Below are 13,496 nucleotides of genomic sequence, written 5' to 3' on the forward strand. Positions count from 1 at the left end.
TGTTTCTCTCCATTTTCCCCTCAGCTCTTCAGCTCACTTGCGTGACTAAAGCGGGCGGCTCAACTGACTTAAAAGGGACTGCTGGCAGTCTATGCAGGCGCAGAATTATAAACCCAATCTCCATGATGTTTTTTCTTGTGTATTCCAATTGGTTTATTGTTTCCTTTCTTCTTGCTACTTCATCAATGTGGTTTTAAATTGAACTATGAAATACAGAATAGGACTTAAAATCAGAAAACTTGCTTATGACTCCGATGTTTTATTTTCTTTAAACCCTAAACCTTGTACTCTTATGTTTACCTTTCTTTTGCAAAAGATCGCTGATCTTCTAGTTGTCAAATTTGTGAAGAGTTTTGCCATCATCAAGCCATTTTGTAGACTTTGTAGATCTCGTCATGTGATCACTGCACAACAAATCCTTGAAGAAAACAAGTAACTGAATTACCAGTAACTCTGAAGATAAGTAACAAGTCAGTCACCAACAACCACATTCCGTGAAGGAAAATAATTCCTGCTAATGGTGAAGTCAACCAAAGCAATGAGAATTATTTATATCCTTTATTGGCGAAATAATGATTGTAAAAAGGGACACTAGGGCCGTTTAGAAAATAAGCTAACTCTGGCCACGGCTTAGGTAAGCCGCGAAAGGAACTATTTATACGAGTATAAACTCCCCAGCCATGATAAGCCGCGGCTTGAGAAAGCCGTGAACGTAGATTTTGTACCATTTATACCGGGTGTTCGCGGCTTACATAAGCCGCGGCCAGAGTTAGCCGCGGCTTATTTTCTCTCGTATAAACGGCCCTACTGATACTTACTGTTTTCATTGTTTGCTTTTCTTGTCTTGATGAAAACTGTACAGATCAAAGAGCTGGTGATGAAGAAGAAGCCAAAGAGGAGAAAACGGTTGGAGAACAACAAGTTGAACAAGATGAAGATGGGTAAGGACTATTATATAATTATTTGGGTTATTGACCAAGCTTGTTTAGTCAAGACGGCTGGATATTGGCCAAGTTCTTTTTTTGTGTGTTTATGGACTAAGACGAAGTCAAGGTCCATAAACACGCAAAAAAAGAACAAGGCCAATATCCAGCCATCTTGACTGAACAAGCTTGGTCAATAAAGGATTTATTATATGACTTAAAACACCAAAAAATGATCTTTGATCTTGCGGGACCAAGTGAGAAATCCCGAGCGGGCAAGATAGCTCCATCTTGCCTGCTTGAGTAGCCAATCACAGTGCGCGATTTGGTTCATCTTGCCCACTCACGGAGCTAGTCATATAATAAATATATATATTATTTAGAAATTTTATTGATTATCCTGAATATGTTTCTCTACAGGTAGGGGAATTATTTAGTTTAGCAAAAGGGGGTTATGGTGTATGAAAGCACCCAGATTTTTTCAAGCTTACATCTATCTTTTAACCCACTGACACCTCAAATGCCCTAGGAAGCTCCCAGTTGATGAGTAAAATTGTCTGGAGTTAGACAGAGTACATGTAAGTCTCAATCCCAGGGGTCAATGAAGGGTCATAATTTTTGACTGCTTATTAGCCTGAGGTAACAACTAAGATGCAGTAATTTAACTTGCACTTCAGCTCAGAGCCTGATGAAGAGGCTGGTGAACAGCTTATTGCTGATATTTTTGGAGCCAGTGATGAGGAAGAAGAGTTTGTGGTAGGGATAATGATAAAACTAAAATATTGTGGCTAAGACATCATTAAAAGTACAAATTAAGTTTATCACCAGAAAAGAACGTCTCAAAGACTAAACAAAAAACTGGTGAACCAGTGGATGCTTTCTTTTAAAAAGAGAACATTGAAACAGTAATATCAGTGTAGCATTACATACTGATGTTGATTCATACAGAGGTGAATAATAATAATATTAATGATGATGATGACAATAATATTCTTCTTGGGACAAACCCAAACTGACTGTTATGTTTGACTTTCAATATTAGAAAGTTTGACTTACTGGAAAGCTCCTGTGAATTTTTGTGTGAAGCCTTTAACAGAGGAGTTTTTGAAATGGCTTGGAACAGTAATATTATATTCTTGTTTATCCGGTCTGGCTTGTCTTTTAGGGGTTTGGTCAAGAAGATATTGAAGTGACAAAAAAGAAGAAAGGAGGTATATCCTCAAACATTGCATTTGTGTCAAATCAATAATACAAACTTAGTTTGATGAATATCTCTTGTTTTGTTTGTTTGAAGCTCGTGACAGGAAGCAACACTCTGGGTCTCTTGGGTCAGAGGCGGATGATGAAGAGGCTAAGGGTTCTCAAGACAATGATTTGGAAAAAATGACAGTGCCAAAACCTAAAGGTGCTAACGAAGAGGACGGCGACAGTGAGGATGACTTGGAAGATAGATCTGTGTATGAGAGCTTTGACTGTATCATTGCATTATTCCGATACTACATTAAACTTGATGTCTTGACCTCACGGAGTGCTTTCCTTATTGATGCAATTGCCAAATAATAATTATAACAATCACCCTTGCATAGATTTTTTCAGTCCATAAAGGCGATGGCACTTTTTGCCTTTTTTTCCATTTCAATTTTTTTTTGTCTGAATGAGAAGCAAATGCATCCATGAGCTGATACTTGCCATATTCCATTAAACTTCGGCAGTAAGAGGCATAAAATAATTTTATTATGTCCTCAGTGAGAGAAACCCTGAGTAGTAGGGGGTGGGTGCCAGGCAGGGGAACAGGGTGGAGACAGAAATCCAAAGACAATCAGAACTATTTAACAAATAGATTCCATGTTGCCATGCGTATGTTTAGTAAAAGATCACAGAAGACATCAAAATGTGGTAAGAACATCTGTGACACACTTGGGCCACTTTTTTGTTCTTACCACATTCTGATGTCATCTGTGATCTATTACTGAACAGACCCAGACAGACAGGCTATTAATTTCGTTTTCCATAATAAATAATTAAATCAGGTGTGTATCTTTCCTCTAATAGATCATAGGTGAGAACCAAAATGTGTGCATTATATTGAGCTTATTATATAAACACATTTAAAACAATATGCATTAATTATTGTACATGTCCTCAAAATATCTATACTATTCTCATGGAAGTTTTTTGGTCAGTGTTGAAAGTCTATCTTAACTTCACAGTTTTCTTTTGTAACCCCCTCCCCCCTTCCCTAGGAGTTTTTATTGTCCTCCCTTGGGTAGGTTCAAGTATTTTCTCGAACTGTACATTTCTAGTGAATTTTTTAAGGGTTAGAAGGTATATTAGTCATTCTTTTTACCTCCCTTTTTTAGTTTTGTATCAGACTTTGATCTTATGATCCAGAAGAAAAAGGAGGTGAGAATATTTAATATTTACTTATGCATACGTAAGCTTAATATTGTGGCATTTTAATTTCTTTTACCAGTATTTGTATGTGCGTTCCCTACTGATAATGCTAAGGTCTTTCTCTCAGCCTTTTGCACCAATTTAGTTTATTATTCTTTTAAGGGTACCCCTCATATTTCAGAATATACAGCATGTACAATCACCGCCAATATGCTAGATATAATAGATAGAGGATATTACATGGCCGCGCGGATATACGAAATTTCTCTTAGAGTGTTGAAAAATATTTCACGAGTGAGCGCAGCGAACAAGTGAAATATTTTTCAAAACGAGAAGAGAAATTAATTCAGATCTCCAAGCTGCCATGTAATATTCTGTTTATTATATAAACAACAATGAAATACTAAATCATTTCACGAAAGGCATCGAAAGGCGCGATTTTCATATGTAACCATAGCAACAGCGATCTTTTCACTGTGAAGATATCATGTTTTCACGCGAAAGCTCACTTGTTATTTCAGTGGTGTTTATATAATAAAGTGATGTCTTTCACCCTGTGACTTTTAAACAATGGTATTGATTTTGTTTCATCTCTCTTGCTGTTGTCTACAGATGAACAGAACTTTTAGAAGAAAACGGAAGGTAAAATTGCTGTGTGTAGAGTAGCCTATTACAGTGTGCTTGGCCCAATTTTGCAGGAATTAGAGCTTTTTGGGTAGTGCCTCACCCAGACAAGGCAACAAAAGTCAAGATTAATAGCCCTTGATGTTATTATTCTTGATCTGGGGATTGTAATTCTCTCTTCAGCTATTACTAGCAAACCGAGTTTCTATCACTGACTAAGTGAACAAACTTCAACTGTTAATTTGAAAGAGGTTTGTGGAAACTACCTTTTTGGTTGCTCATTTTTTTTTCAGAATGTTGACATCATAAATGACAGTGATGATGCTATAGCACGAATGATCTCACAGATGAAAGAAGCATCAGAGGTAATAGACCAAACTAGGATGCTACATGTTGTTAGCATTATGTGTAAAAGAGGGGGGTTTCCTATGGCTATCCATAGTCAAACGTCAAGGGGCGGAAATAACAGATTAACCCTTTTCCCCCTAAGAGTACTTTGTGTAATGCCAAACAATAATATTTACTCGTCAGTAGGGATCAGTTCAAGAGTGAAAGGATTATTGTGGTGTTGGTGTGCAAATGTATTGAGCAGGTCAAGAGTCTCTGGTAATCACTTAAAAAAGAATGAAGGGGGTAGTTTCTAAAGAAACTGTGGTGCTGTGTCGGTGGGGAAGTAGTATACAAAAATTTGGTTTTATCAACAGAGTTGATAATATAAATTAGCCACCGTACAGAGATTCTAAAAGCTGACGTTTCGAGCGTTAGCCCTTAGTCAGAGCAAATCCAAAAAAAAAGGAGCCCACCAAATGCTCAAATAATAATAATAATTAGAATTATTGATAGTCCTCATCACCACCACCACCACTTGTCGTCATCGTCATCCTCATCATCATCATCACCATTACACTTGAGTATGCCCCTGAAATTCATTCTGCAAACAGTGGACACCAATGAACATAAACTATATGTACAACAGAAAAAGTGAACACTACCCTAAAAACAATATTTTTGAGTTCTATGCTATACCAGTCCTTTCAGTGTAATTGCACATGTTCAATAGTTCCGAATACAGGTTTGAAATATTCATAGCCTTGTCCCATTTGGCTAAGTTACCCTTTGATAGTTAAATATTATAAAACCAGCAATTCTTCTATTGAAGCCTTTCTTTTATGTTTTCAGGAGGACCGAATGTTGAATGGGGAAAAGCAAGCTGCCACTAAAAAACTTAAAATGCTTCCAAGTGTTTTGAAACATCTTCACAAGTAAGGATGCATCTTCGTTATAGAAGGCATCACTTTGTAAACATTGATAGACGAAAACCCTGTTTTGAATACGTAAGAATCAGAACTTTGTAACTAAAAAAGGCTCTAGTTCATTCAGATAATTATTTTGAGAGACATTAATATTTTGTAGATTGGAAGTATACTCCTGGGTATCTACCAGGGTATACTCCTGGGTATATACCTTCCATGCCAATTTAAATTTGAGAGAGGAAATCTGATTTCTTCCATGTTGAACCTATTAGCCTTGCTGTTACAACCAAAGTATGCAGCACTAGAGAGGAACAACTCATAGTTCTGAAAGAAATGTATAATATAATAGTTATATGTGATATTTTTAGGGCTGATTTGCAAATGACGTTTCTTGATCTTGGAGTATTAAATGTCTTGAAGGTTAGTACAAAAGGCATTTTTTCTTTCTTCTTTTTTGCTCAGTAAGGGTGACTGCATGCCTGGTAGCATGCGGGGACATACTTCATCAGAGAACGAATTAGTCAACAAAGGTTACCAGGGACAGTAATTTTGGTATGAAGGAGAAAACCGATTTAGTTCACCGATTTTTTGCTGTATTATAATTTGTAGGAGTGGATCAGTCCTTTGCCCGATAGCTCATTGCCACATCTGCAGATTCGAGAAGGTTTACTCAAAGTTCTGTCTGAGGTAAGAGTCTAGCTGCGATTTTCATCCAAGCCAGGCAATAAACCTGAACGTGATTCCTTTGTGTTTTAGTTTCCTCCAATGGACGGAAGAGCGCTTAAAATGAGTGGCATAGGTAAGGCTGTGATGTACTTATGTCGACACCCAAAAGAAACAAGAGAGAACAAGAAAATAGCTGGGAAACTCATCAGTGAGTATGAAGATGGGTCTAATTGACTTTTTCTTAATAATCGAAGCACTTAAGGATAACTTGACCAGAAACTCAATGCTTAATGTGAGGGGTGATTTTGTGTACTATCCTCAACTGACGGATGATTGAAACATCTCTTGTAGATGATTGGGCGCGTCCAATATTCGGTGTCACGTCAAACTTCAAGTCGCTCAGTCGAGAGGAGAGAGAAGAACGTGATTACCAAAATATGTCCAAGAAAAGACGTTTGAGGTACAGTATAGTGGCCCTGAGTATGAACACGTAGACATACAATACATACTTAATTGACCGCTCCCCATAGGGGCTTTTCAGGGCCAATGAAACACAACGAAACGACAGAACAGAACAACAACAACTGTTAAGAATCCCAACTGGCTGGAGGCGAACCAGTTGGCTATTTACAAGTGCAGCTGGGAAGTTGAACCAGGGACTACCAGGATCAAATTCAACGAGTGGTCAGAACGGGTCTTCAACCCGGGATCTCCGGATCTCAAGGCAAGCGCTCTAACCACTGGGCCACACTGCCTCCCTAGGCAGTACTGGGCAACTGTTACTTCCCTATCCTCCCAAGGCACGGATTCAATTTTGCCGAGTACTTTCATCGGTAACGGGTCGTTCCTTCCCAGACTCGATCCGCCTCTCATATTAGGGAGCTTACGCCACAGGACGGCTGGAAGACTCAGGAAGCCAGAATGACATAAAAATGTCGCGCGAGACTCTGTATTCCCAATCTACGCGACATTTTTTCGTCATTCTGCCGTCCTGTGGCATAAGCTCCCTGTTATTGTGTCTTAAAGCACTTATTTCAATGATTATGTCTAAGCACTGATTTAAGTGATGAAAAATCAGAGGTAGAGTTAGTTCGCTATCATATGAAGGTCGTCAGAATACTGTGGGGCGGAACAACCTGTGTCCCTTTCATCATTTGGGTGCCAATTCTTGAATGCACTATCCTCTGTCCCTCCTGCAGATAGCAGAAGACAGTAAGTTGTTGACAATTTTCAAGCAATTGAATGAGTACTCAGTGTGAATAACTCCCAAATATGAACTAACATATCGATCCCGCGTTCCATTTGCACTAAAATTTGGCGGTAGATAAACTACATGGGAAGGGAAGGCAAATGGAACGCGGGTCTTACTTTCTTGCGGAATTTCGGAAGTTTTACAGTTGGATAAACCAAAATAGGTTAACGATAACTCTGTGTATGTTCCAATTCAGTGAATATACAAGACTTCCGGGGTTTAGTGGTATCACAAAGTTAAAGTTACTGCCAATAGTTTTTTCACGCTGGTGTATGGTCACTAGGAGCGTAGTGAACCAAACCAAAGCCTCCTTTCGCCCCTATCAAAATGTAAACAGAAAGGGAAACTACCCACTTGTAAAATTCCAATTATTTTCCTGATTGGTTCCGCAACCTTTAGGGTTTTGGGTGTGTTAAAGGCATATATAAAGCGTTCGTTATTTAATGGTGTGTTTCCCCATATTCTTCAGTTCAGTTGATAGCGACGGCGGGAAGACGCCCAAATCTATCGATTCTGCGTTACAAAACGAGAAAAAGTAAGTACATAGACTTAGTTTTGGAAAACTCATGCACAAAATCTCTTCTACTTTCTCTGAAGAAGGGTCAGTTTGAGTGGGGGAGAAAGGCTAAACGGAATTTCCATTTGCTATCTACCCAGTTGATACAAAATGTTAAAGGGTCATACGATCTCACGTGTTTTGGTGAACGTTGTTTCATTTCTCTTATCAGAGCTGTTAGACCAGGCGACAAAGGTTTTGTGATGCGTGCTCGCGTTCCAATGCCGTCTAACAAGGATTACGTTGTCCGACCACAGAGCGCATTAGAGAGGATGGATTTCAACAAGGTGAGTGGCAATTCGATTTTCAAACTTTTTTCTTAAATAAAGCGTCGAAAGGATTGTCGTCTTGTCTGGATCTTGTTCTGAAAGACCCTTATTATGCATTCCTGAAACACCAACACCAACACTTCCTGGTTGCCTCGTTTTGCCAAAAAAGCGCGAGTAAAGCGTTTCGAAGTCCAGAACGAATCTCTAGTATTTGAATCACAGTTTGTCACCAAATTCTTTAGAATCGCCATTTCATAAAACTAGGTGAGCATTTGTTTGTGCGCAATCATATCCCTTGCAGTAATCACTTTGACCTGCAGCAGCTAACCAACATAGCGTGATTAACCAATCAGAATTCGAATTAAAGTGCGAGAAAATGTGGGAGTGTCGTCGCCATTATGGTTTTGCCTCTCATTGGTTGACAAAATGGTGAAAGATCTGCTAACCGTGGCAATCTCAATCGCTTCATTAGTTTTCAACACAAATTTCTCCTTTTTTTTTCAGAAACCACAAAAGTCCATGAACAGATACGAAAAGCAGAAGAGGAAGTTCGATGATAAAAAGAAACTCTTGAACCAAGGCTCACAGAGAGCTGTTGGTATTAGTCTTGAAGGAAGAAAAATGGCACTGTGACGGTGAAATTTCTCCTCGTTTCTTCCGCGGTGATTTTATCTTTCATATAGGCGTCAATGGAACGAACAATTCATATCTTCGTAAAAGTTACAGACTTGCGCAAAATATTGGAGACATTCCGCCAGGCGTCAAAATTTTTATGTTGTCTTGCCTCTGTTTGGTGAATGTGGCAATAATGATGCATCTGGTCAAAGAACCATGGACATGACTAGTCCGCCCTTGTAATCATCTTAAAACTTAGTTTAGTGTTACCCTAAAAACGGAAACACCAGTCACAGCTCAGTACCCGTGTGACCAAGACCAAGCGCAGAAAACCTCGTGCGAACTGAAGAAAGACAGGAAGGATAAAAAGAACCGTGACACTTAAGCTTTAAATTTTCGGGGTCGTTTTACCGTCGTATTAGTTTGTCTGCTGTATTGAAGTTCGAGCTGACATGATTAGCAACATTTCATAGTGTAATTATAGTTAAGTTCCACTATGAATTGTTTCGGTGAAAGGCAACCTGAAGTGGGACGTCTTAACGTATAGATGATCGATCAGCGACCTCCTTTGGTTTTCACACTCTAACAGTTGAATTCTCGAACAATTTCTTACACGTGACTTGTCCTGTGTTATTCCCATTGAGATTTGCTTTTGTAAAAAATCCTGAAGAGAAAGAAGTCCAGGAAAATAAATGTAAAAAAAGAGTTCAAGTTAATATGTTCCAATTTATTATTGTGCGTGAAAGGGTGAAATAATCCTTCCACCTTGAAAGGTCCTACATGTTATCAATGATTTTCTTCAGTCTTTCTCTCTGCTTCCTTTCTTTCGGAAGAAATACGAAGTTGATCTCGTCCGAGATGTGAACCTGCTCGAGGCCTTTGTAGTAGACAGGTATCCACTTTGCAGCTTTTAACTTAGCATGGACGACATCTTCGGTAATTCAATGATGGGGTTTGCCGGGTCAGTGAACAGTCAGTCAAGTCAGGAAAAATGCTGGAAGGTTTTTATTTTGTTTTGGTGAGGCTCCAGCACTTGACTAAGTAGCCTTACTTCTAGCTGCTGGCTGTTATACCCAGTTGTGGTCTCATTTACACAGAAGCCCTTCAAGCTAATCCTGCGAAGCCGACCACATCACCTGTGCTCTACTCTTTTCGAATAGTGTGTGGGATCTTTCACGTCCCACAGAGTTAATGAACAAGGGCTGTGAGACGGGACCTCCGGCTTATCGTCCTTATCCGAGAAGACTTTAACTGAGTCTAACCATTTGCGGATTAATTACAAAGGTAGCACTTTCTCCTCAGTTATGCAAGACCCTGAGTGTTGGTCCGGCCGGAGTTGAACTCACGACCTCCCGCGTGACAGCCCGGTGCTCAACCAACTGAGTTATTTAACAGTTAGCGAAGAGTTGGTTTGTCCCCCAAATTGCTGCACGGAGGTGACTCCGTAAAAGCCGCCACAAGTCAGTTGTGCCATTTCAAAAGACGCTTGTAAAAGAGTGACTTCTGTTCATTTGTTACTATAGAAATCGTCTCGGGTGTTCAGCGAATAAGCACTGGTCAAATCAAAAATTTCGACTTCCCCTTGCACCTGGCATTTAATTTTTTTCGCGGGGGATTCGGATGGTTCATGTTTTCCTGTTTATCCGTCCGTACCAAATACGTTTAAAGTGTCCCAAGTATATTCCAGGCCCCAGTTGTTCAAACGATGGATAGCGCTATCCGCCGGATAAATCACTATCCACTGGATAACTCAATTGGTTTTGCTAGTGTTTATCCGCTTGATACTGATTTATCCGGTGGATAGCGCTATCCATCGTTCGAACCACTGGGGCCAGGTGATCAAATACCCCACCCCTGCAAGCATAAACATTGTCCGCTACGAAAACGGTCAACAGAGCACTCGCCTCCCACCAATGTAGACTCCCATGCAGACTCGGTGCATGTCATATGTGGGTCTTTCCTCTGCACTGAGCAGTTTTTCTCTGGGTTCTCCCGCTTTTCCAATCTCCTCAAAAATCGATATTTGATTTCATTTGATTTGCGATGACTTCAGTTTACAGTGTCCCCAAGTAATGCTCCAGCACTAGAATACTAGACACTTAATGTCGATTATTAAAACATAGTTTAGACAAAATTTAAAAAAACCGCGTTCTAAGCCATTTTCAATATTGCTAACAATCATATCTAAATATTGTCTGCTGCTGATGGTAACAAAAAGGTTTGCATTCCAGACTAGACAGCAATTTATCTACTTAAAATATACCGCTTATAAACAGATTTGGAGGTCCAATGATTGTCTTAAGCCGCGGCCTAAGTTAGACTTTGTTTAAATAACTGGCCCTTAAAGTTCCTTTCCTTTCCTCTACTGCGAGCTTATTTTTTTTAGCAAGCCAGAGACCAATGAATGACAGCTTCTGCCTGTAAGCACTGCAGTTCCAATTGTCTATCCCTGAACAAAACAGAGTCAACTTTCCCTGTTGAGGGGAGGGTGATGGAGCTCCATTTTGAAATAAATGACTAATAATTATCCAACCACAAATAACGATACATGAAAGCTGCAATGAAGAAGACTTTAAAACTGACTGACTGACTGATTGAAGTACATGTACGAGTCCATCAAATGGTTTTATATTCGTTTCGTTTAGAGAATGAAACTTGCCTGTAATTGCCATGGTTTCCTCACTCTGAAATCCCATGAAATATTTGGTCATGTGTGGCTTTTGAGGTAATACCTTAAGAGGTACTATACTAGTAGCTTAATTGTATGATTTCTTCTCTTTCTGCGATATGTTAAAAACATGCTGGTTTTCTTGTTTCAAGAATAAGCAAGATTCTGACGCGAAAGCTATCTGCGAGAAACGATCGACATGTTGGTGTATGGAAAAATCGTTTTCGTCCGCAAGATAGTAATTAAGAAGCTTGAACTCGGACGTTTGACAACATGATCATTAGGTAGTGGTTTCTTCAGAATTTCTAAGAAATTGACAGTTTAATAGAAAAGCAAACGTGTTAGCGTCAAGGAAACGCTTCATTACTGGTTACCGTGCGTCCTTAACATGCAACGCCTCTGCTGTAAGCTTTCGTCGGGGTCCACAAAGAGAAAAAACAAAATCGGCGGAATCTCTTCATTTCTATATTGCGTAACAACAAGAACTTGTCGAGGCGTGGGTTTTAAGTGCAGCGAGGCGCTTTTCATTTACCGTGAAGAGGATGAGGCAGATTGACTCGATTGCATTAGCAGGTGACAGGCGCTTTCACAATAGATAGATTGTTGGAATGAAGAGCAGATAGCAAAGCTTTATAAATTATAAATTTGCGAGGACCAAAATAATTTTTCTTTTTCTCCGCCTTCGTGGATATATTGTGGGCAAAATTGCCGGTTGAGCCCGTTTGCTCTAGGCTCGAACCGTTTTTCTGTTCTCGCCGGAATTCTGCAAAGCGGATTGAACGCGATTTTGTTAAGAACGGGTTGTGATTCGCCTGCAATATTATTATTCCCTACGCTACATGTACAAACGCTGGTTCAGTTTATGTTTTCTCCCCTTTTCAGTTGGCAATATGAATTTTATCACTGACGGTTGGAGACTCCATCGTAATGATTATTGGGGGTGGTCATCACTATCGCGTTGTTAAGGAAATTTTCCTACTCCAAATTTAACGGTTATGTAACAATAAGCATCTTCATGGAAGTCTTTCGTTCAACGGAAATACCTTCAAGGTCAAAAGCTCTGAAACTGTTAAAATGAGTTGCCAGAACCAAGTTGAACAGAGCTACCTTTTTCCTTCTCGTTGATTAAAAAGTACTTCCAACGATTAATTTTCATGGTTAGCAAAACTAACTGGAATCAAATAGAAGGTTAACAACAATTTGAAACTTAGCCATGGCTTCCTTTTACCCGCAAATTAACTTGTAAGAATGTTTCAGAATTTTACATCTCTTAAAAATACTACTTTCGTTCTTTTTATTTTTTGTCTTTTAGGTAATTCAAAATTAAGTTTTGAAGTAAAGTAAGTCTTTTGTTAACATAGATTAAAACAGTTTCTTTTTTAGTGAAGTTGTAACTTACAAAACGATCACTAACTCACACTTTTGAATTACTTTTGTTAACGCATGGAATCACAAGCTAGTGAAAGCAGTTCCGGATTTTTAGCAAGAAAAATCACAAACATCTCACATAGAGTCAGGGCAAGACACTGAACAGGATGCACTTAAATCGTTTAAGATTAACATTTCAATTCCAATTAAAATGTGAACTTAATTTTTATCCAAATCAAGTTGTGAGGGAAACAACAAGTGAGTATTTCTATCTTAAAAGAACGTGGAGGACATTTTATGCAGGCTACTGGAAATTAAACTGGTTGAATTTAAATCCATTTATTTGGCGATTTTTTTTTTCACAAAATGCGTTTATTTTTTTGATTAAGAAGTCTAATTGTTGCTTCCATAGCAGCGGACTGCTCCTTCCTCCCCCGTAACAGAACTTTACAGTAGTTACATGAATTAATTATTAAATCAACTAAACGCTGGTCGTGAATATGGAAAAAAACACCCGCTTGTATTCCAAAGTTTAGTTAAGTACCCCATGTGGTCGGGCTAATTAACTAAGAATGTCTGTTTTCATTATTTGGAACTATTAAGTACAAAGAAGAGTTCCTTCAAGAGAAATCATAAATGAAAGCGATGTAAGCCCCCATGGTTTCTTTTTGCGTTCCTGCAATCAGTAATATTTATTGTAACTGTTTTATAACTCGGTTGGTGGAAAGAAAAATATGGAATTCAATGAACACCTGATGCACTTTTAAAACATGTAAGGTCGAAAATGGTTTATTCAGTGATTTCAATTTCAATTGTTTCAACCGGTTTGACTGAAACGAAATGTAGTGACATTTTCCCAAACTTTAACTTTCCAAATTAACCAAAATCATTGATTAACAGGCTTCAGT

The 13,496-nt window shown here is 38.9% G+C and overlaps 1 protein-coding gene across 1 annotated transcript in view; it reads left to right on the forward strand.

The window, feature by feature from the left end:
* Nucleotides 1-9,268, forward strand: part of LOC137982934 (protein IWS1 homolog) — a 10,820-nt gene extending 1,552 nt beyond the window's left edge. The window contains exons 2-16 of the mRNA XM_068830096.1: nucleotides 863-941; nucleotides 1,601-1,679; nucleotides 2,089-2,134; nucleotides 2,218-2,380; nucleotides 3,284-3,326; nucleotides 3,930-3,959; nucleotides 4,235-4,306; nucleotides 5,121-5,203; nucleotides 5,563-5,614; nucleotides 5,804-5,881; nucleotides 5,951-6,068; nucleotides 6,212-6,320; nucleotides 7,582-7,647; nucleotides 7,841-7,955; nucleotides 8,442-9,268. Coding sequence (XP_068686197.1) covers nucleotides 863-941; nucleotides 1,601-1,679; nucleotides 2,089-2,134; nucleotides 2,218-2,380; nucleotides 3,284-3,326; nucleotides 3,930-3,959; nucleotides 4,235-4,306; nucleotides 5,121-5,203; nucleotides 5,563-5,614; nucleotides 5,804-5,881; nucleotides 5,951-6,068; nucleotides 6,212-6,320; nucleotides 7,582-7,647; nucleotides 7,841-7,955; nucleotides 8,442-8,570 — 1,262 coding nt within the window. The 3' untranslated portion in view covers nucleotides 8,571-9,268. The remainder of the gene's footprint in view (nucleotides 1-862; nucleotides 942-1,600; nucleotides 1,680-2,088; nucleotides 2,135-2,217; nucleotides 2,381-3,283; nucleotides 3,327-3,929; nucleotides 3,960-4,234; nucleotides 4,307-5,120; nucleotides 5,204-5,562; nucleotides 5,615-5,803; nucleotides 5,882-5,950; nucleotides 6,069-6,211; nucleotides 6,321-7,581; nucleotides 7,648-7,840; nucleotides 7,956-8,441) is intronic.
* Nucleotides 9,269-13,496: the final 4,228 nt, after the last annotated feature.

This window comes from Montipora foliosa, chromosome 13 (genome assembly GCF_036669935.1).
Source record: "Montipora foliosa isolate CH-2021 chromosome 13, ASM3666993v2, whole genome shotgun sequence".
NCBI classification, from domain to species: Eukaryota; Metazoa; Cnidaria; class Anthozoa; order Scleractinia; family Acroporidae; genus Montipora; species Montipora foliosa.